This window comes from Sturnira hondurensis, unplaced genomic scaffold (genome assembly GCF_014824575.4).
Source record: "Sturnira hondurensis isolate 20B ecotype Veracruz unplaced genomic scaffold, ASM1482457v3 Scaffold0020787, whole genome shotgun sequence".
In the NCBI taxonomy this organism is placed as follows: Eukaryota; Metazoa; Chordata; class Mammalia; order Chiroptera; family Phyllostomidae; genus Sturnira; species Sturnira hondurensis.
The window spans coordinates 2,819,599-2,843,231 of NW_028093418.1; the positions used below are offsets into that span (position 1 = coordinate 2,819,599).

Below are 23,633 nucleotides of genomic sequence, written 5' to 3' on the forward strand. Positions count from 1 at the left end.
CACTTGTGGTTTAATGATGAAAGAGTTTCTCTTTCTGACTACCTTGAGTCACGCTCTCAAATATCTCTACTTTTTGACTCTGACATCATTACAATGTGCCCAAACCCGGGAAGGGGTGTGGGTTGATTTTCAGATCCCGGGAAGACGGGGGGTTCAGAAAGTGAAGGCAGAAGAGGGCCGATCCCACCCCCCATTTAAATGTACCAAACCACGCGGTGGACCCTTAACCTACTTTGGTGCGTGTATTTCCCACCCCAACCCTTGGAGGGAGGAACAACCTCCTTCTCCCCAACTCTGGGACTGAGGAAATGGGACAGAGAGGCTGTGTAACTCGCTATCGTGACACAGCTCAGGAAGGCAGGAGCTGGTCGAGAACTCCGCTGCATCTTCCCCAAAGCCACGTCCTCTGCAGCTGGGGTGGATGTGATGGCTGGGCCTGTGGGCATCTTCTCTGAGGGACTAGGGGGCCGCCTTGGTACACGGGTGGGAGGCGGGATTTGAGGAGGAAGAAGAAGAGGATCCCTTGTAGAGCCAGACAGTGAAGGCTCCCCGTCCCTCTTTCCCTCCTGCCCCGGTCATTGTGGGGCCGTGTGGGCACGAACTGGGGAGGTAGGGCGGGGTCAGCTGGGGCCTGGGCAGCCCTGGGGCCCCCTGGGTTCCACCAGCAAACTTTCTAGTGTATTGGGTGTCCCCCCCCACCTTGCGCTTTTCCTTTCTCTAACGTATTCTTTACCATTCAGCTGAATAGTTAGTTCTCTTCAAAGGGTTTTTTTTTTTTTTCATTTCGATCAAAAGCTGCTTTTCTTTTCCCGGAGCCTTACTTGGGTGGCCCGCGGGGACGTCTGCTCAGGGCCATTTGGAACCCCTGTCTCCGCACAGCCCACACTCACCAGCTTCCCCAGGTTGTCTGAAGCCAAGGGAGGCTGAGAGCAAGATCAAAACATTCTGTCTCCTTGAAGCGTTTTAAAAAGAGGGTTTATTTTTCCCCAATGGGATCCAAACGTTCGAGAATCCAGACGATGACTCCGACGTGAATACATATTTTTCTTTTTAGAAGGAAGGAAGGAAAAAAGAAATCCAAACCCCAAACAGAGTCTTTGTCCATGGCCATTTCTCCTTTTAGTTTTAATTGAAAACACGGGCTTTCTCACCAGCTGTGTGAGCCCAGGCAAACCTCAGCACTCCGGACTTTTTGTTTTCCTCATCTGTCAGGTAGGAACGCTGAGATTCCCATCTCTGTATGTTCTGGAGGATCGAAGGAGAAACCAACTGATGGGCAGTGAAAAGTTAACACCAAGGAGAAGGAGTGGGACCCGACACTTCATCTTTTGGGGCAGCCCCTGTAGAAACCCTCACTGCGTCCCCCAGAACTGCATGCACAGCACTACTTGCTCAAATAAAAACTGGAAGCGACCTGAATAGCCTTCCCATGGAGGGACGGGAAAGGCGCTCCGGCAAGTTCCCCGGTGAAGGAGTGTGCGGCCCTTCAGCAGGGCTCCATTGACACAGACAGCTGTGGAAAAGGCCTCAGGGCGCCCTGCCAGGCCACCCAAAGCCAGGCGTGGACCCGTCGCCTCCTTTGTGCTGCAAACAGTCACCATGTGTAGCGGACTGAAAAACCGGTATAGTCGCTAAGGGCGACAGGGTGGAGGTTTCTCACTATGTTCCAGATAGAACGACCATACCTTGTAAGTTGAAAGGGTTACAAGATGAATCAGTTCTGACTCCAAAGCCCAGTGGCCCCGACAGCTCGTGGCAGCCCTGGTTGCTCCCGCAGGCTCCCAAGCTTCCTTCCCTTGTTCTGATTGAGTCGTTGTCCTGGCCTTTCTGACCAGTTCCTGAGTGATGCTGATGGTCCTGGCGCCACGTGCTGGAAAAACTCACTGCCCCAGGGTGTGTCCTTGCCAGCACCTGCAGAGCTGGTGGCCAAGAAGCCAACTTCCTCCTGAGCAAGAGGGGCAGGCAAAAGTGGGGGGCTCCTGCCACCGGCCAGGACTTAGTCGTGTGGCCTCGAGTCTCCCCTGCCTGTGAGGGAGGCAGGTGGTGCCACCCGCAGCTGAGCAGCAGCTGTGTGCCCCTGCTAAGGGGAAGAGTATTTGTGGGAGATGACAGAGTGGCCCGGGGAGGCACAGGGAGATCAAGAGAAAGCCAGCACCCAGCGGTGGGGACAGATATGGAAGAGACCCTTATAGTGCGTGGTGAACAGGGTCGTTTGGTGGTTTGTTCAAAGGGGGAGCCCCAGTCTGCCTGCAGGGATCAGCAGAGCTCCCCGGATGCACGCCAGCTGGGCTCTGAGGCAGGAGCGCTGCCCGCGGTGCTGGCCTCCCTCGAAGGCAGTGGGGTATCCTCCACCTGGCTCGGTCCTCTCCCCTCTGCAGACGTCAGAGAAGGGACTTCCTTCACCATCCCCACTGCTTGGTGAGCTGGGGCTGACATTTTCCCAGGTCTCAGATTTCCTTTTTCTTTCTCCAGGCATCTTGGCTCTGGAGAAAGCTACGTGGCAAGAGGCGGTTGGTGGTGGCATTCTGCCTCCTGATGACCCTGTCTGTGATGGCTGTCACCTGCTTCCCTGCACAGCCTCAGGATGCCATGCAGCCCCAGGGGGTGACCGGCACCCCTGCCCCCCACAGCCTGCAGGCTCTGGGCTCCCGCTGGAGGCTGCAGACAAGAAGCCTGCGTTTCTGGAGAGACTGGGCCCTGCCCAGGACTTCCGTCCCTGAGTGTGCCGAGGAGCAAGGCCACCGAAGAAGGGGAATGGACAGCAGCAGGTCCCCGGCAGGGGCAAGCCAGCATGTAGGGCGGGTCCAAAGGGACACTGCTTTGGCATCTGTAGGAGAAGTGAGACTCAGCACTCAGCGTCTCGCGCGCCTGAGGGGGGATGAGGTCAAGGGTCCAGGAGCCAAAGACCTGCAACCCCCTTGGAAGGATGGTCCCATCCGGGAGGTGCAGAGTGAGACAGGCACCATGGCCAATGCCCTCCCAGGACACCGGAGAGCTGCTGCTGGACCACCCCTCCAGCCCCATCCAGCCCAGGGCAGGGACCTGCCAGGAGCTGGGAACAGAGCTTTGACTGGTGGGCACAGAGCGGGGGGTCCCACCTCAGTCACAGGCACTGGTCGGTGGCCTGGCTCTGTCAGGGAGCTGCAAGGGTCCACCTGGTGTGCTGCTGAGACCCCTGGCCTGGGGGCCAGTGGGCAGGTGCCTCCGTGGCTCACAGAGCACGATGTGCGGACCCTCCAGCTGCTGGCCCAGGGGGAGGTGGTGGGCAAAGCCAGGCTCCCCGGCCACGGGCAGGTGCTGCAGGTAGGCTTCTCCACAGAGAACGCCCTTCGGGACATGTCTCCAGGGCTCAGTGGACTCTGCTCCCAGGGGCTCTGCGGCCTGATCAAGAGGCCTGGAGACCTGTCCGAGGTGCTGTCCTTCCACGTGGACCGAGTGCTGGGGCTGCGCCGGAGCCTTCCCGCTGTGGCCCGGCGCTTCCACAGCCCCCTGCTGCCCTATCGCTACACGGACGGTGGCGCGAGGCCCGTCATCTGGTGGGCACCCGACGTGCAGCACCTGGGCGACCCAGACGACGACCAGAACTCTCTGACCTTGGGCTGGCTGCAGTACCAGGCCCTGCTGGCCCGTGGCTGCAGCGGGCCCGGCCGGGCGTCGTGCCTGGGCATCCACCGCGCTGAGTGGGCGCGCCTGGCCCTCTTCGACTTCCTGCTCCAGGTATGAGGGCTGGGCTGGGTGGGGCTGGGGAGCCGCGGGAGTGGGGGACAGCTGGGGACTCTTCCCCCGAGGCCTGTGTTTTGGCCACCAAACCCCACGTGGTCAGCCTCTGTGGTTATTTTTCCAGTCACTGTGAGCTAGAATAGTTTGCTCACCAGAGCTGATGCTTAAAATTTTCAGGAATTTTGTGGCCTGATTGTGAAACACAGGTGTTTAAAAAAATTAAATTATATAAACCAAATATATAATAATTCTATTAGCAACAAAGGTAAGAAACATTCAGAACGCATTACTTCCTAATTCTTTCACTGCATTTTTCTTATTACCCGTGCTGTCGAGGTTAGTCCCATCTATCTCATGAACACTGTGTAATGGTGGCTACTCACCTCCTGCCGGCTCCTGCCCAGCCGTGGTGGTGGCTTGGAACCAGCCTGGGCGGGGCGATTCCACGAAAACCAGCACAGGCTACGTATGGGGACTCCCCCAGCCCCGGGGAGTGGAATATTTATCAGCACAGCGCTGTTTATAACGTGCATCCGTGACTCAGCAGAGACTCAAGGTGGTTGTGTAGTTTATAAATGAGAGAGGGAGAAAGAGGGTGAGAGAGACGGAGAGAGAGAGGTGGTATCGGTCCAGTCCAGACACTGAAGAGTGGGAAGGAAGCCACGGGGCAGCGGAGGTCCCTACTGCGCCGGGAAGTAACCTAGAGTTTCTGGGGACCCCGGGGAAGGGGCTGGAGTTTCCAGGACCGCCAGTCCGGGCAGAGGGGTATCTGGGGGACTGCAGGCACCAGCCATGTGTGGACTGGCCCCCGGCTGCTCTGTGGTGCACATGCATGAGCCTCTCTGAGTGCCCCACCGGCACGGAGCCCAGACCCCCACAGTGGGGACCGCCGGCCCCTCCTGTGTCGTGCCCCTTGCTTATGTGTTGGGATTAGCTCACAGATAAACCACGTTGGCTTGAATCCTCATCTCGAGGTATGTCTCTGGGGGAACTGGGTCCGGGGGTCACCTTGACCTAGTGTAGCTTCTGTACACCAGACCCTTCATGGAATGCACCTGAGACAGTGCCTGGTGAGTGGCACGTGCTCCATGATAAGCAGGCTCTGTCCCCAACACTCGACATGAATTAACTCGTTCAATCTTCACGGCAAACCTATGAGTGAGGCCCAGCATTTACCTCTGTTGCAAACTTTACCACTGAGGCCCAGAGTGGTAAGGTTACTTGCCCAAGGTCATGGCTGGTAGAGCAGAGACGCAGCCTGGATGGTCTGACTCGAGAGCTGGCCCTCTCCATCACAGTCACCATTCACCTGGCCATGACTGAAGACAGGAAGAGGGGACCTTCTCAGGGAAGCCTGGGACCGTGAGATCAGAGTCACCTTCACTCCTTGCAAAGCCCCATCCCGCTGATGTGCACACAGTGGCTTTCTGCTCCACACAGAGGCCCTCTGTCTGTCTCCTGGGGCTGAGGTGTGGGGCCCGCCCCCGCTGCCTGGGTCTGCTGCGGGATGGAAGCCCACACGGGTTGGGCGTGCGGTCAGACGCGACTCAGCTGGCCTCGTGCCAGCCCCTCCCTGGACTGCAGCAGGCTGGTCAAGTCGCACTCCTGTCTGGCTGCCGCTGCCTTCCTAGAAACCACTGGCAAGCAGGAGAGGCAGGGCTGTGGGCTTCCCAGCACAGGAACTGGAGGTACCTGCTGACTGGGAGCTGGGTACAAACCCCACACACAGCCCACTCTGGTAGGCTTGCTCCTTTGTTCTGTGTGATCCAGACGAACCCTTGTTCTCCTGTGTGTGTGTATGTGTATGTGTATCACGATGTACCACTTACCTGGACACAAAATATACAGGCACTATACACATATACCTTCCTCATACCCCTGCACACCCTATGCTTTGCAAACCCTGCATGGCACTCTGTACTAGTTAGTGATTGTGGAGATGATGCTGCGTAACAAGCCTCTCCAACACTCAGCAGCTTCAAACACCTACAGTTTCAAGGAATGGTTTCTGCCAACAACATGGAATGAGTGTAGGAGGGGACCCTGAGCAACAACAGAGAGGCGGCCCCCCACCAACCCCTTGCATTCAGTCTGGTGAGATCCTGAGCAGAGAGCCTGGCAAACATGTAACAGGTTCCTGACCCACAGAAACTGTGAGATGACGTATGTGTTCCCTTAAGGCACTGACCTCCTGGGAATTTGTTACCCAGCAGCAGGACAGGACTGCACGAGGCAGGGGAGGGCCCAAGGTGCGAACACAGTGGGGGGCCCTCGTAGGCCACAGCCCTGCACTGCACGGCCCTGAGAGTGGGGCGCCCCGCCATCCCTTCCTCCTCGCCCCGGTCTCGTCTCTGTTGAGACATTTTTAAAACTGTTTGGCCATATCTCTGCCCCATTTTCTGTCGGGTTGTTGGTCTTTTTCTTACTTGTTCCAAGAGCTTTGTAGAGTTTGGGGAAATTATTCTTTTGTTTCCACTGCACTATTTCTCTCGGGTTCAATTGTCATTAAGCTCTCTTTACAGTCTCCTTGCTGTGCGAATATTTAAAAACATTTTATGTTAAAATTATCAAGCTTTTCTTTTACACCTTCTAGGTTAGTATATTTTATTTTAAGAGGCCATCCTCAGTTCAGGGTTATTTTTAAAACTCTCCCATGTGTTTTTATATATTTTTGATCCATCTGGATGTTTTTTTAAGAGATAAGGTGCAAAATAATGATTTTTTTTTCTCAAATGGCAACCCAAATGTTCCGGCACTGTTTGTTAAATAATCATTCTTTACCCGAGTCTGAAATTCTGCCAGTTTCCATGTGTATGTGGGTCTATTTCCAGGCTCTTTTCTGTTCCAGTAAAGGCTCTATTTATATGCCAGAATCACACTGTTTTAATTACTGTGCTTGTATTTTATGCTAATAGCCAGCAGGGTGTGGTCTCTCTCACTGCTCTTTCTTAGGATTTCCCTGATATCCTTGCATGCTGTTCTCATGAAACGTAGTCAGCTCATCACCTCCTTCTCCTTCTCATTACCTCCTTCTCCTTCCCAAGTCCCTTTGGGGTTTTATTGGAATCCGATTAAATTTGTATGGACTTAGATAGAGAGAGTTTATACCCTAAAACGTAGCGTCTTCTAGCCAAGAATGGGATGCAGCCCTCCAGGTACTCACGCCCCTGGAAGCATCGTGACATCCCCTCATCTGGATCCTCGAGTTCGTCTTGGATTATTCCCGGGAATTTCATCTCCTGCGGCTGCTGAACATGGGGCCTTTCTCCTCCTCTGTGTGTTCTGGCCGGTAGCGCTCGGTCTGAGTGAAGGCCCTCATCTCTGTGTATTTCGTTACCAGCCACCTGCTAACTTCGCTTTACTTCATCTGTTGCTCGGTTTGCCCTCCGTTTTCCAAGTTCACGCTCATTTCATCTGTAATGCTAGTTCCGTCTTCTCACCGCCTCTTCCCTCTTTCTCTTACCTCACGGCATTGCTGGTGCCTCCAGAGCAATGGTCAGTACTAATGGCGTGGTGGGCGTGACTTGCTTCTGCAGACTTGGGGCAATTTCTAGTGTTTTTGCTGTGGAAGATTCATTTTTTTCAAGATTTTATTTATTTATTTTAGAGAGGGGAAGGGAGGGAGAAAGATGGGAGAGAGAAAGAGGGAGAGAAACATCAACGTGTGGTTGCCTCTTATGTGCCCCTTGTTGGGGACCTGGCCTGCAACCCAGGCATGTGCCCTGATGGGGAATCGAACCGGCAACCCTTTGGTTTGCAGGCCAGCACTTAATCCACTGAGCCACGCCAGCCGGGGCGGATTCATCTTTTAATAGCTGCTGGGTTTTGTGTTGATATTTAAAATTTGGAGTGATCTACACACATCTTTTCAGATAACATCTAGTTCTCCTCCACCATCTGCTCCAAGCCCGCCAGCTATTCATCCAGATCCTAAGCTGGTGTCTCAACCTCTTCCTCAGGCTCAGTGCCGATGGGGCGTCCTGATGTGCCTCCCTGGAGCCTCTGGGGAGATCGCCCTCTGTCAGGAGGGCCCAGAGGAGAGTGAGAGTTTGTGCAAGTTACCCCCACCCCCCGCCACCGCCCTGACCTCCCCGAAGCCTCATACAATCTTTGATAGCCAGCCAGTCTTGTGGGACCAGCCCCCTGCCCTCCCAGGAGAGGGAAGCTGTGACCCTACCGTGATCTGACCCCAGGCTGCAAGCCAGCCCAGCCCAGAGCCACCCTTTCCACTTGAAAGGGCCCCGTGGCTGCCCCCACGTTGAGGGAGGGCTCCTGTCTGGTGGGGTGGGAGTTGGGGGTGGTGGGGGGATGGGCCACCAGGGACCACCAACGGCTCTTCTGGAATCCATTGATCCAGGTCATTTTTTTGAAAATGGGGAAAAGAATCCAATTCTAAAGGGCTGTGGGAATGCAGTTTGCACTTGGTCTGGTTTGGTTGCTAGTCTGCTGTTGTTTAAAGGGCATTTCTCTTAAGTAGAGAGAATAGCCAGAGGGTGTGGCACAGGAATCGAACCGGAAACAGGGCCCCCGTCAGACCCTTTTTGTTAGACATTCAAATGGGTGAAGAATTTTGGAAGCCAGCGATGCATGTGCTATAGGGGCCAAAATCCCTTGTAGCTTTCTCTGGAAACAAACCTGGCTGCAGGTTGAAATCGGCCCAGAATGGCCTGTGTGGTCTCCTAGTAGACACACGGTCAGCATCAAAGCCCAGGCCTCAGGCCAGAGCTCTGCAGCAGCTGTAGATGAAGCGGAGGGTGTGGCTGGAAACCCCTGCCGGCCTGAGGCGTGAGCAAACAGCTCTTGGTGTGCAGGGTGGGCTGCCGGCCAGGGAAGTGGAGCAGAAGTCCCAGGAGGAGCCGGAGACCACCTTCAGAGCCAGTGAGGACTGTCCCCAGAGTGTGGCCCAGGGGCCAGGCCTGGGTGCTGGGCCTGGTGGAGACTCACTCTGTACCACCCACCCTCAGAAGATGGGTGTCCCCACAGGTCCATGACCGCCTGGATCGCTACTGCTGCGGCTTCGAGCCCGATCCCTCGGAGCCCTGTGTGGAAGAGGGTCTCCGGGAGAAGTGCGGGAACCCCGGCGAGCTGCGGCTGGTCCACATCCTGGTATGTGCCCTCGTCACCCAGACTCCCGTCTTCCTTTCTCCTTCAGAAGATGCTGTGAGCGAGTACAGAGATTGTGTAGCCCTGCGGGTTCCCAGCCCTGTTCCTTTTAGCAGCAGAACCCTGTGTTTGACTAACACATACAACTTAGAAAATTGCAGCTTTGAGAATACGGTCGAGGTGTTGGGTGGGTCGGGAGCCTTTTTCACCGACTCCACTGTCCCCAAGAGATGCCAGGGAGCCCCAAGGGCCCCTGGATGCAGTGTGTCAGAACTGTGCATTTGGTCGGACAGACTCCTTGTGCTAGTCAACATGCAGATTGCGGCCTGGGATGGGGAGGGCGTTTCCAGGGCCATCAGGCTGGTTGGTGGCAGCGACGGAGCTCTCTCCTAGGGCCTGATGACTCTGCGAGGCAGGCTGATCAGAGGAACACTGATTTGCTGCCCCTGTTGAAAGTGGCACTCGGGGTGGCAAGCGCTGTGTCAAGGCCATCAGAGAGAGGCGCTGGGGGGCAGGATGGCCGCTCGTCCCGCACAAGGAGTCAGGGGCCCCTGGGCAGGAAGGGCCTCTCCCCCAGTGAGGCCTGGTGTCTGTGCAGCCTCACCAGACCAGCTGCTTTGGGTGGGTGGCCATCAGCATGACGACCCAGGCTGAGCTTTAGGCAGGACACACCAGCCTGGCAGCCAGGGCTGCTGCAGAGTTGCTGGGTGTTGGGACTGCTCCATCCCCGGCCCCCAGAGCAGATCGCTCCTTCCTCAGTCAAAGGTAAGGCTGTCTGTCCATCATTCGCCCTGATGGGCAGTCATTGAACTGATCCTTTAGTCTTCAGAGGGAGGAGCCACCGGGCTTCGAGAGACAAAGGAGCTGTGCTCTGGGGAGAGGGGTGGGGAGGGAAAAGAGGCGGGGGGGGGGGGGGGGGGGGGNGGGGGGGTCCTGGAGACAAATGTTCATACTTTGAACGGAGACCACTGGAGAGAATTACGGGAAATTGCCATGACATCCTGGAGAACGTGCGGGCATGGGGTGGTGCACAGGGTGGGGGGAGGAGCCGGAAGAGATGGCCTTTCATTCTCCCAAATGCCCCAGGGTTGGGAGGTGCGGAGGAATTCCCCACCGCTGCGTTTAGGTTTGAGGAGGATTAGGAGACGCTAAACTCTTCTCCGGTCGAGATGGTGCTGGGTCGGTGCTCCCCAAGGAGGAGGGTGTTGTGCGTTCTCAGTGACGCTCAGGGACAGGCCCAGGTGTGCTGGGCACAGGTGTGGGGGGCGTAGGGGTCAGTGTGCACGTGCGCCTTCCACCCTGCAGTCNTCAGGGGCCCCTGGGCAGGAAGGGCCTCTCCCCCAGTGAGGCCTGGTGTCTGTGCAGCCTCACCAGACCGGCTGCTTTGGGTGGGTGGCCATCAGCATGACGACCCAGGCTGAGCTTTAGGCAGGACACACCAGCCTGGCACCCAGGGCTGCTGCAGAGTTGCTGGGTGTTGGGACTGCTCCATCCCCGGCCCCCAGAGCAGATCGCTCCTTCCTCAGTCAAAGGTAAGGCTGTCTGTCCATCATTCGCCCTGATGGGCAGTCATTGAACTGACCCTTTAGTCTTCAGAGGGAGGAGCCACCGGGCTTCGAGAGACAAAGGAGCTGTGCTCTGGGGAGAGGGGTGGGGAGGGAAAAGAGGCGGGGGGGGGGGCGGGGGTCCTGGAGACAAATGTTCATACTTTGAACGGAGGCCACTGGAGAGAATTACGGGAAATTGCCATGACATCCTGGAGAACGTGCGGGCATGGGGTGGTGCACAGGGTGGGGGGAGGGGCCGGAAGAGATGGCCTTTCATTTTCCCAAACGCACCAGGGTTGGGAGGTGCGGAAGAATTCCCCACCGCTGCGTTTAGGTTTGAGGAGGATTAGGAGACGCTAAACTCTTCTCCCGTCGAGATGGTGCTGGGTCGGTGCTCCCCAAGGAGGAGGGTGTTGTGCGTTCTCAGTGACGCTCAGGGACAGGCCCAGGTGTGCTGGGCACAGGTGTGGGGGGCGTAGGGGTCAGTGTGCACGTGCGCCTTCCACACTGCAGTTCTGCTGGGCAGTGTCACCTCTGCACCTGCCGCTTCTCACCGTGCTCCTCACCCCTCTGGTCACCAGGGCAGGACTCAGCCCCTCTGCCTGGCAGTTCAGCGGGATGGCACCATGGCTCGGGCCCGGTTTGAACCAGCCCACTACTTATTAGCAGTGGGATCTGGTGCGAATTACTTCTTTGTGCCTTGTTTCTGGAAAATGGGGCTCACACGAGGGGCCCCCTTCTAAGGGTGCTGGGAAGGCTCACTGGGGTGATGCCTGGAAGACTGAGCAGTGTTAGCACCAGGCCAGCTGTCAGCTCAGCACCTGGGGGCCATTGGGACAAGCAGCAGGGTGGATGGTGAGACCGGCAGCTCAGGGCCCCCAAGCCCCTCCATCTGCCCCGAGAGTGTCCATGGGCACCAGCTAGGCTGCACCCTCACCCCCTCTGTCTCTGCCCCGCTCCTCTTCCCCGAGGTCCGGAGCAGTGACCCGTCTCGTCTGGTCTACATCGACAATGCCGGCCACCTTCAGAGGCCCGAGGACAAGCTGAACTTCCGGCTGCTGGAGGGCATTGATGGGTGAGTGCCGAGGGGACTGGGCGGGGGTTCAGGGACTGAGGCTTGACGGCCCTGCTGTGCACTGTGGGACCTTAAACCGTGGCTCCCGAGAGGTCCTCCATCCATCCTCAGACAAAAGCCACTAGATCTGGGCCCTGGGAAAGCCGAGGGGATAGAGCCAGCAGGCCCCCACCCCAATATTCTGAGGGCCTCCTGGCCCCACAGACATGGGATGCCTGCCGGGCTATGGGCAGGCTAACCCTTCCCTTGTCCTGATGGAGGCCTGGCTAGCCTGGTGGCCTGTCCTCCTTGCCCAGTCCTGGCAGGCAGCTCAGCCTTCCTGGGACTCTTCCTGGCATTTGCAAGGCAGAGCAGCGGGCGTAGCACTGGGAGGGCAGAGCTGATTCGCCGGGCAGCTCCGTGGGATGGGACCCGCCCTCAGGCTTTATCCCCTGCCTGCTACCACCGCTGAGCTGGCGGGAGAGTCCCGGGTCTGATCCTGCGTGAGTCAGCGAGGGCGGGCGGTCCTGGGGACTCTGCAGGCTGGCCGATCCAGCTGTGCCCCATCTAGACAGCTGGCTTCGCCTTTCACCAAAAGGCTCTAAAATCACGTTTGCTTTTCCTTTCCGCTCTGATGTCTGGGATGTTCGTCCAGGTTTCCTGAGTCCGTGGTGAATGTTCTCCTGTCGGGGTGCCTACAGAACATGCTGCTCAGGTCGCTGAAGAGGGATCCGGTGTTCTGGGAGAGCCAGGGCGGGCGGCAGGGGCTGAGGCAGGCTCTGCAGGCCCTGGAGTGGCGCGGACAGGCCCTTCTGCGACACATCCGGGAGCACAACCTGACAGTCTTCAGGGACGAGGACCCGTGAGCCCCGCCTGCCCAGGCAGGGCTCCTGCCTCGCTGCTGGGATGCTCACGATATGACTGGAGTGGACAAGCCCCCAAGCTGATGGCCATGCTGCTCTGGGCTCACTCATCTGAAGACAAATGGGAAAAGCCAGAGCCAGGAGGGCACCACGGGTGTCATGGGGTGTGTCACCTCCTTGGGACAATGCACGGGATGGGTGGTGGGTTCTCACTGTCACCACGTTCGTTTCTGCCCTCTTGGCTCTAGTCATTTACTTCCTTGCACCAATAAACACATTAGAGGATGTTCTATGGACTGTTCTGTGTACTGTAAAATTGTGCATCCCACATGCCTATGCAGAGCTGGACAACTGTGTGTGGAGACATATATGTGACATGTGTACATGCCCACGCATGTACACAAGATGAGCCTAACTAAGGGTCTTCACAGCATTGTCCTCATGGCCCAGAACTGCTTGGGCTGAAAGCCGACTCAGGTCTGAGAAAGGAAACACCAAGCACTTTGTCTTTATAGACTTTAGATGTTCAATTCTCATTCAGCTATGTTTTTAGTTTAAGAATTATAAACTAAAAATGCATACTCACCAATAACAAATTTCATAAATAATAGAAGCACAGAAGATAAAATGTCAGGAAGTCCCAGAAACTTCCTGGAGATTATTTATGCTGACACTACATGCAAGTTAAACTGTAATAAAAGTAGCATCATTTATGTTTCTCCACTCCTTCCCTTTACGTGACTGTTTTCTATATTCTGGGTCGGCCACCTGGGTTGACCCAGTTCTTTTTCTTTTTTAATAGGGAAAGTTTTGTTTTTCAAGATTTTATTGATTTATTTATTTTTAGAGAGAGAGGAAGGGAGGAAGAGAGGAAGAGAGACATCAATGGGAGAGAGAAACATTTGCCTCTTGCAGGCGCCCCAACCAGGGGCTGAACCTGCCACCCAGGCACGTGCCCTGATGACATATAGAACCAGCTGCCTTCTGCTTTACAGGACAACGCCCAACCAATGGAGCCACATGGGTCGGGGGACCCAATTCTTTTTTTTAAATATATTTTATTGATTATACCATTACAGTTGTTCTATTCCCCCCCTTCATTCCCCTCTACCCTGCACACCCCCTCCCCTACCCTTCCCCCCTTTAGTTTATGACCACGTGTCTCAAGTACTTTAGATTCTATATTTCCCCTGCTATTCTTGCCCTCCCCCCATCTATTTTCTACCTACTATCTATGCTATTTTCTGTAGCTTCTCCCCCCTTCTCCTCCTCCCACTCCCCTGTTGCTAACCCTCCATGTGATCTTCATTTCTATGGTTCCACTCCTGATCTAGCTGTCCTCTTGGTTTGCTTTTGTTTTAGGTGTGGTTGTTAATAACTGTGTGTTTGCTGTCCTTTCACTGTTCATATTTTTCATCTTCTTTTTCTTATATAAGTCCCTTTAGCATTTCATATAATAAGGGCTTGGTGATGATGAACTCCTTGAACTTGACCTTATCTGAGAAGCACTTTATCTGTCCTTCCATTCTAAATGAAAGTTTTGCTGGATAAAGCAATCTTGGCTGTAGGTCTTTGGATTTCATGACTTGGAATACTTCTTTCCAGCCCCTTCTTGCCTGTAAGGTCTCTTTTGAGAAATCCGCTGACAGTCTGATGGGTACTCCTTTGTAGGTGACTGTCCCCTTATCCCTTGATGCTTCTAGGATTCTCTCCTTCATTTTGGTCTTGGCTAATGTAATTATGATGTGCCTTGGTGTGTTCCTTCTTGGGTCCAACTTCTTTGGGACTCTCTGAGCTTCCTGGATTTCCTGGAAGTCTATTTCCTTTGCCAGACTGGGGAAGTTCTCCTTTATTATTTGTTCAAATACGTTTTCCACTCGTGGCTGTTTCTTTCCCCCTTCTGGTACCCCTATAATTCGGATGTTGGAATGTTTAAAGATGTCCTGGAGGTTCCTAAGCCTCTCCTCACTTTTTTGAATTCTTGTTTCTTCATTCCTTTCTGGTGGGACGTTTTGTTCTTCCTTCTGGTCCATTCCATTGATTTGAGTCCCAGTTTCCTTTCCATCACTATTGGTTTCCTGTGCATTTCCCTTCATTTCAATTAGTTTAGCCTTCATATGTTCCTCTAATTTGTGACTATAATCAACCAGTTCTGTGAGCATCCTGATGACTAGTATTTTGAACTGTGCATCTGAGAGGCTAGCTATTTCTCAGTCGCTTAGAGTTATCTGCTCTGGGGCTTTGAGTTCTTCTTGTGCCATCTTTTGGGCTGTTTGTGCCTGTTATGTATCAGGATCGGAGCCCTAGGTTTTCACCAGAGCAGGGCAACTCAGTCGCTGGGTTGTGACGCTGTATGTGGGGGCGGGGTCAAAGGAAAGCAATGGCGATCTCCTCTGCCTCCTCCCGCCACCAGGGTCTCTCGGTCCATCTCACTGCTCACTCCTTTGCTGGTTTATCTGCGCGCAAATGTGTGACCGTGGTCAGCCTGCCCCACACCCTCACTGGGTTTGCCTCTGGGGCCTGTGCGGTTCACCGGGGCCTGCGGGGGTCCGTCTCACTGTTCACAGCTCTGCTGGTTTATCTGCGCGCAAATGTGTGACCGCGCTCAGCCTGCCCCACACCCTCACTCGGTCCACGATGCTACCCCAGCTGTCTGCGCGCCTGGGTTGCCTGGGTCGCCTGGGTCAGGGGATCCTTCCTGCCAGAGGAAGGATCCAGGGTCCAGAGCAGGGGACCCTGCTCTGCTGCTGGCTCCGCCCCGCTTACCGGTCTCAGTTGAATGGTTCGTTGTTGTCGGACTTCCGTATAGTTCAATTTTCTGTTCTTTGGCTGCATCTTTGTTCTTCAAACCTTTGTTGTATTCACACTTGGTTGTGGGAGAAGGCACAGTGTTTCCACCTACGCCTCCATCTTGGCGGAAGTCCCCAATTCTTATTGATTACTATGCAGAATTGGAAGGCGGGGACATGATGCCATGCTTTATTTAGTTATTCTCATCACGATGAACACTAGGTGGCCCCAACTTTTCACCAGTTGGAAACGATGCTGCCATGAACATCTTTGCGTGGTGTGCAGTTATTTCTGTTAGCTATGTTTGCATAAGTGGATTTACGCATCAAAGGGTATGTATGAGTATTTATTGTTTTTGAGAGAAACTGTCAAATTGCCCTCCAAAATGGGGGTGTCAGGTTATGCCCCAACCAAGAGGGAGGGGCCTGACTGTCTTCCCACCACCTGTCGGCACTTGCTATGTTTGAACTTTCCCTTTTTACTCAACAAATAGGACACTTAATTTAAAAACTGTATTTCTGTCATCATTGATGAGGTTATCTTTTCAATGACTCACCAGTCCTTTGTATTTGATTTTTTGTGTGTTGTCTTTTTCTCTTGAGATGTTTGTTCTTTCCTTGTTAATTTGGTAGAGATATTTGAATCTAATTAGTGTAATCAGTCTTTTTCCTGGTGGTTGTGTTGTAAATATTTTCTTCCAGCCTGTCATTTGTCTCTTGATTTTGTTTATGGTGTCGTTTGCCAAGTAGAAAATTTCAATTTCCATCAGGTCAGATCTGTTTTACTTTCCTTTTAAGTCTTCTTCAGAGCTTCATGTCTTCTTATTTCCAGATTATTGAAACAATTTCCTCTGCTTTATTCTAGTATTTACCTAGAATTTCTTTGACATAATTTTCAAATAATAATCTCACTTTTATTTCACAAATATGTGTGTGAACGCGTGTGCTTTATGAAGACCTTTACTTGTTTTTGCTGTCTTACTACCTTGGCTGGGATCTCTGGGTAAACTTGAACGAAAGCGGCAGTCACAGGCATTCTCACCTTACTCCTGACTTTAATGGGAATACCTGCAGAATCTTGCCATTGAGTATTTTCAGGTTCAAAGAGATAGTTTCTGGCAAGTACCTTTTATTAATTGTAAAACGTTTATTTTTATACTCAGCTGACTTTTTCAAATCAAGAATGGGGATTGGATTTTGTTAAATGCTCTCTCAACGTCTTGGGGAGTGTAGTTTTCTTCATTGCTTTTTAATGCTGAAATACCTTTACATTTGGCTGAGGTATATTAGTCTTTTGGGAACTACAGGATTTAATTTGCCAACTTACAATCTCTGCATATATATGTGTGTGTGTGTGTGTGTGTGTGTGTATTCACATGTGGCCTAACATTTCCCTTTCCTGTGCAGTCCACAACCCACTTACTATTAGAGTTAAGTGGGCCTCAGAAACAGATTCAGAATTTTTCACCTCTTTAGGAGCAATTTAAACAGAAATCATCTGTTTTTGCAAAAGTTTGATAGCACTCTCCCATAAAACCATCTGGGCCTGGTGCCTTTCTCCAGATCTTTTACATCCTGTTCAAGGCCCCTCTGAACTGATGTGGGAGAGGCAGTTTGGGGGCAGGGGGTGGTTACGAACAAACAACTCTTATGCCAGCGTATTCAGTGGGCACAGGATGCGGCAGTGTCCTGGGCAAGATCTAGGCCTCTGGTAGGAGGCGTTTGGCTTCAGAAGGTTCAGGTATTTCTCTTAAGAGCATCACTACATTTGTCTTCCTTTGACTTCTTCTATTTTCTCCTCTCCCTTTGTTCCTCCGTTCTTTCCTGGGACACCCTTCTCAGGGGATGTTGCCCTTCCTGGACTCAACCAGGGTTCACTTAACAGCCCCCGCTCAGCCTCTGCCTGGAGTCACCCTGCCCTCCCTCTGGCCTGATGACCCACCCTCAGCCAGAGCTGGGAGCAAGACCCTTGTCACCCCAGAAAACGTTAGGAGAGAGGAACATGGAGAAATGTTCCATCACGGAGGCAGTCAGGGCTCTCCCATCGATACGTGGGTGCTTTTTATTTTAAAGGAAAGTAAAACAGAACTCTTTTGTCACATTGCTTGACCCCGAGTCTTAGAGGGTGATCTAGGGAGGCAGCTGGTCAGCATCCCCCAGGGGCGACCCAAGCCGCCCCCTAGAGCAGGTTTCCTCAGCATGGAAACAGGTCTGGGTGGCTGCGGGGGACAGGCAGGGAGTCCCCCCAGTCTTCGTGGGGGTGTGTGGTTTGGTGTGTGTGCACTCGTGTGGAGTTTCTCTCCAAAGATACCACGCCAGGACCTTCCTGTCAGCAAGCAAGGGCCCAAGCTTCCAGAAAGGACTTCTGTGTCCTGATGTGAGCAGGTCTGCTCAGCCAGAGACAGAGGCCATGGGCGGACAGTGGATGGCCCCTCCTGGGCTGCCCAGGGCCTGTGGACTGCCTGAGGCACTGGTGGGGGGGGGGCCAGCTGCCCCTGCTGAGTCCACCCGGCAAAGACACTGTCCCCTGGCGCACTCCCCTTAATCAACACTGACCTCTTCCTCTGGGGAAGGGGGAGGGGGTGCTCCAAGGCCAGCTCTGCCCAAGTCCCCAGAAACCCAGGATTCAGCCCCAGCTCCTGCCTTGGCCACTCATCAGCTGAGAATGGCTGTGATTTCGGGGCACAGGCCTCTCAATGTGCACTTGCCTAACAGGTGCCCCTGGAGTTCCTACCTTCTGCTTCAGAAAGACTTTAAATATATACCCATATATCTATACCTACCCTTGATCTGTTTTCTAGCTTTGCCTTTCAGAGGACCGGACTTGAATGCAGGAGCTGTGGGTTCAGATCTGAGGTGAGCTCTTGACCAAGAGTACCTGCTGTAAAAACCACTAACCTTTAGTCCTGGCTGGTGTTGGTCAGTGGACTGAGAGCTGGCCTGTCAACCAAAGAGTTGCCAGTTCGATTCCCAGTCAGGGCACATGCCTGGGTTCTGGGACAGGTCCCCAGTACGGGGTGTGAGAGGCAACCACACATGGATGTTTCTTTCCCTTTCACCTTCCCTTCCCCTCTGTCTAAAAATGAATACAATCTTTTTAAAAATTAGAAAAGAAACCCCACTAGCATTTCATGACTGGTGGCTGTGTACTAGGCACGGTGACGGTGGCTCACATGATTTGAAGCACTGCCTCACCACAGCCTGACAGGTAGACGTCATTAATTATTGTCTCCACTTTACAGACTCGGCACAGAGGGGTTAAATAACTTGTTCAACGTCACCCAGCCTGCAGGTGGAAGGGCCAGAATTCACACCCAGGCGGGAGCTGAGCTAACTCCTCCTGGCAGCCCAGGGCCACCAGTGAAAGACGCTCCCACCACCTTCCCCTGCCCACCTCGCCTCCTCCTCCAACCCCCCTGGATTCAGAGCTGATGGCAGCCGTTCCCTGGAATGTGGAGCTGCAGGCCGAGACTCTCCAGCCAAGCTCAGTCACATGCGCTTGGCTCCCCGCCCATTGCTCCTTGCTGGAAAGTCTGCTCAGTCTATGAACTGTGTCTTTCCTGCAAACTTGAAACTTCATCCTTTTCAAAAAGCACGCTCAGCCTCCCTGTGCACGCTGCTTGCTCTGTGCCTCTCCTGCCATTACCTCTGGAACGAGGAGGACGTGCCAAGGGAGGCGAACCGCCAGGGGTGGGGATGAGGGCATGCCCACCAGTGCCAGATGCTTCCAGGGCAGGAGCTGCCTGGGTCTGCAGGGCAGGGGGCGGGGGTAGGAAGGGTGTCTGCTCCGCTTCATGCGGACTGGCCTTCGGTGAGAGCCTTGACAGAGCACGCCAATGAGGCCATCGCAGCTGCTGGCCACTCAGCTGGCCACTCTGGCCCCGCCTAGGCCTGACCCTGTTCCTTTGCACCTTGCCCCCAAAAGGCCATTCCAAGGAAAATGATGGCGTTTCCAAGCAGCAGAGGCTGATGGCAGGAGCAGAGGTTCGTGACTCCCTAGGTGCAACTCCAGCAGTCCCCCAAGCTCTGCAAATAGAAAGCCTTTTCAGCCGCTGGCCCCAGAACTCCGATCCCATGCTGTGTGGACATTCGTGTTTCACTGCAGACACCTCTGTGGGCAGCTACCGGGTGGAACCTCAGCCCCTGCAGGAAGATTGCGTACCTGGCACCTTTCTCCATCTGAAAGGTTCAGGCTTCTGGGTCATCTGGCCTCCAGGGCTCAGGTAAGGCATTCCGGAGCAGTTGGGACTCATTTATTACAAGCCAGGTGTGGTGCTTTACCCAGAGGACTTCCTGAACACCTACAGCCACCCCAGCTGCAGATCTTCACTGCAGATGAAGATGCTCAGCTGGGCAGGGAGTGCGTTGCCCTTGGCCACACACAGAGAGATGGCAGAGTCTGCCCGTGAACTTAGGGGGTAGCACCTGGGGTGAGCTGAACACGGACAGTGGCCTCCATGCCGAGGGCTTTACCTATGCTCCTTATTGCAAACTTCAAAACAACTCCAAGAAGGCTTTACTGCTCCCATTTGACAGCCAAGGAAACTGAGGCTCAGAGAGGTCGAGTCACTTGCCCAAGGTCACTGAGCAGATAACTGGTGGAGCTGGGATTTGAAACAGGCTCGTTCGACTCCATAGCCTCTGCTCGTACCACCCACGCTTCTCTCTCTCCCCCACCTCTTTCCCTCCCTTCCCTCGGTTCATTCTAAAAATCTTACTGAGAACATTTCCCCAGAGAACACACAATTTGGAAAGAGTCAGAGGCCACGTGCTGTGGTGGCGGCATGTTCCAGGTGTGTGGGGGCAGGCCCAGGTTTGCTCCATCTGGTCGTCAGAGCGCGTGCCTTGGCCTTCTGTTTGGAAAGCAGGTCCCTGTTGCCAAGGATGCAGCTGCAGACGCTAGGAAGTTAGAGGAGGCCACAGGAGGCGTGGGAGGGGACAGTGACCTCCATGAACATCCCAAGATGTTCCCCTGGGGCCTGGGCTTTCGGACGTCCCACCAGAGTGCCCGAGGCTCACCAGCCAGCTCAGGTGAGACCCTTTCTGCAGGCCCACTGCTGACCACCTGCAGGCAAGGGCTGTCTCTCTGGTTTGGGGCTTTTCCATGGACGCTGGCGTTTCTCCCCCTTGAAACTGCCTGCACTCTGCTCCAAGGCAGGGGGAAGGCAGATTTCTGATGACCCCTTGGAGGGACAGTGAGGAGTGCCCCCTTGACTGGGCATCACCGGCCCTTCTGCCCCAGGCCAGCCTGGGTTTCTGGGGAGCGCTGCTCCAGGGATGCTCCTTTGGGGTTGGGGTCTGGTAGGGCATTTGGGAACAGGGGCCGGAGGCTTCCTTAGGGTGAGTGGGGGAGCTGGGATGACCTTTGGTTTTGCCCAGCCGATGAGTCACCAGGTCTCTGAGGAAGTTATCCAGGGAGGAAGGCATCTCTAGGTGGAAACTCAGGTTTCACTCAACAGCGGAGACAGAGTTCCGTTTTGGTCCTAGAAACGTGGGAGGTGACGGGCTGGGGACTCTCCCCCGGAAGGCCTTGGGGAGGAGACGGAGGTGTCAGGCAGAGCAACAGGTGGCAGACGGAAGCCCCAGGGGACCCCAGAGGTGGAGGGATATGAGTGAGGGGTGCCAAGACGGGACAACCACTGGCTGCCTTGTCGATGGAGGAGGCGGCCCACGGGAGGCGGGGTCTGAGGGGTCTCCTGAGCAGCCAGCTCCCCGCCTCACCGATGCGGGGGCCAGAGCGTTCAGCTGAGTCGCTCACCGATGGGCCGTTGTGTTTAAGGGGCAGGTTTAGAGCAAACAGCCTCGAGAAACAATGCCCTTAATGGTAAACACACTTTAATAATTCCTATATAGTAACAAGGAAACCTCGCCTTGTTATTTCTAAATTTCTGGAGTGTAAAAAAGTGCAAATACGGAGATGATGGCAGCCATCCACACGGCGGAGGGGTGGGGCATGGGTGGGCAGATGGGTTTGTCCAAGTCTCAGATTTTTACACCGAAGACCTGTGTATTTCACAAGTTAATGAAACATCAATTAAAAAATATGTTTAAAAAGGTGCAAAAGAAGAGCCAGCAACACTCAGTGCTATCAAAAGGCGGGACTCGGGGAAAGGACACCAATTTCTTAGGCCACACACTGGGTCAAAGTTCAGCCATCCAGAGCCTTGTGTTCAAAGAATCACGTTTGGTGACGTGGTAAAGCGTTCATGTTCTAATGTTAAGAGGAAAGAGTACCAGGACGAGGCTTCAAGTAGGGCAGGATTTCAGGTTCGGAGAAAGTGACTTGGACCAGGCAGAAACTCACTGGTTCACGGAACCCAGGAACACAGACTCAAACCCCCTCACGGAGCGGTGGGCGCCCCCTTGTGGGGGCAAAGTGCCTTCCCGGAGGACCCACGGGCAGCGGAGCTGGGGCTGGGGGCACGCGGCAGGCCTATTCACCAGGGAGCAGGAGGGGACAGACACAGGGTTCCCCAACACCTTGAGCTGAGTTTTCCCATTGTCACCGAGGTGCAACGTGCATATATACAGCGTGTGAAGCACACTAACGTCCAGTGTAAGCTGATACTTGCTTACACAGCCAGCCAGCCACACCATATAACTCCGAGTTACAATAACCCTGTTAACTCAAGATTTTTCCCACCTCCTAGGCCCTGTGCTCCCACCCCCTGTCCATCCAGGCCTTCCTAGCAACCTCTGTTCTGACCTCCATGGCCACAGACCGGTTTCTTGTACTAGGATTTCACATGAATGGATCTACACAGTATATATTTTGGGTCTGTGAGATTTACCTCGTTGCAGGAGCCTGAAGCTCTCTTTTCTCATTGTCGTGTGCTTTGCGTGAATTTACCTGCCCCTGGACATCTGGGCTGTCTGCAGCTTCTGCCTATTCAGAGCTGGGACTGGTTTTGTGCTCGTCCTTTGGGGACACCAGCACTCACTTCCCGGGTGTGTATCTAGACGCAGAGTCACTGAGAGGAGTGGTAGCTGAGACGTGTCTTTAGTGGACTGCCGAGTGGTTGTGCCACCCCTGCCCCGGCAGGGTCGGAGACTTCCGACTGCGTGGACGTGTCCTGGTGGCTTCCTGTGGCAGTCTGGGATGGTGGCAGGTGGAGGGCACAGTAGGGAGACAGATATCATGGGTAAAATGTCATGGAGGCACACGCCGACCACGAAAACATGCCCCTCAGGTCCCCTGCCATGAACCCACACCAGCACTGTGACCCTGTCCCACGGCGTCTCACAGCCAGGGACTAGACACATATGGGACAGACAACCCCGGCTAAGGGACCCTATTATCCTGGTGCACACCTCTCAGAGCTAGGACTCCCTCCTTGACCCCCTCTCCCTCTGTCCCCAGAGGGAGTTGGACCGGCAGCAGTCTCCCCTTGAAGGAGAGGTGAAGACTCTTTCTCCTGTAAGGACAAATGTGACCTGGGGTTGGCTCTCCAGCCCTGTGTGTGTAGAAGCCAGGTAAAGGCAGAGTGTCAGGTGTTTGTTGGGTGACACTGCCGACCGTGAAGTTTACCTCTGCGAGATGAGCCACGTCTGGATGGAGAGACTCCAAAGGGATGAACTGAACTCCTGGGAAGAACCAGAGCTCAGGCTCCCTGTGGGCAGGGACCCTTACACGGGGTATGTCCCGTGAGGGGCCCTGGGGACTATGACTGTGAGTTGTGTGACAGTGGCTCCGGTGGGGCTTCCGAGCCAAAGCGTCCCACACAGCTACCACTGTGGGTCTTCTCCTCATCCTTGAGTAGTCACTTTCAGGGGCGGGGGTAAGAGAATGAACCCTGGACTGGCGTGAGGACCCCTCTACTGTGGAAGACAAGAGCCTGACACTGCCCTGCCACCCTACCAAGTGCTCTGTTCTATGTCCTTCTGAGTGGACCCCATGCCAGGGATGTCTGTCTTGGCCTCGTGAGTGCAGATGTCCAGCTGACCCTGAGAACCGCGGGTGGTGACTGCTTTCCTCAGCACGCCCTCTCCCACCCACTCCCAGGCTTCCATCCCACCTGGGTGGAATGGTGACCTTGACCTGGCAGTCAAGGTGAAATCCAATCAGCAGCCTGGCTTCCCAGTCCTTGACGCTCTCCCTCTGCTGCACCCCTGTGGCTGGTAATCAGGACTAGAGGGCATCTCCCAGTCCTGCTTCCTACTGCCCAATGAAAACTTGACAAAGACGTCGAGAAGCATTTAATGCATGTCCCTTCACGGGTGAATTCACCCTACAGGTGAATTTTATGGTGATGGGAGCTGATGACCCGCCTGCCCAAACCATTACTTGTAGTTTCCAGAAACCTGGGTACCAGCCAGAAAGTCCTGGTAGGGACCAACATGATCGCCCAGAAACAGGTGCCGTTAAATTCTTACCTTCCTTCTCCCTCCTCCTCCCCTAAGGACCTTCTCCAGGGGTGTGGATGCTCAGGGTGGGAGGAGACAGGGGTGGGAGTGTCCCACTGCAACAGGGCACAGGAGAGTGCTGCAGACCCCACACCCCAGACGCAGTAAGAAGACACAGAGGCACAGGCTCGGGGCAGGCTTGCTCAATAAATAA

The 23,633-nt window shown here is 54.4% G+C and overlaps 1 protein-coding gene across 1 annotated transcript in view; it reads left to right on the forward strand.

Annotated features, from left to right (window-relative positions):
- GASK1A (golgi associated kinase 1A) overlaps positions 1–12,584 on the forward strand; it is a 31,194-nt gene extending 18,610 nt beyond the window's left edge. The window contains exons 2-5 of the mRNA XM_037030606.1: positions 2,473–3,717; positions 8,704–8,826; positions 11,342–11,445; positions 12,080–12,584. Of these exons, the coding sequence (XP_036886501.1) occupies positions 2,473–3,717; positions 8,704–8,826; positions 11,342–11,445; positions 12,080–12,290 (1,683 nt within the window). The 3' untranslated portion in view covers positions 12,291–12,584. The remainder of the gene's footprint in view (positions 1–2,472; positions 3,718–8,703; positions 8,827–11,341; positions 11,446–12,079) is intronic.
- The last annotated feature ends 11,049 nt before the right edge of the window (positions 12,585–23,633 follow it).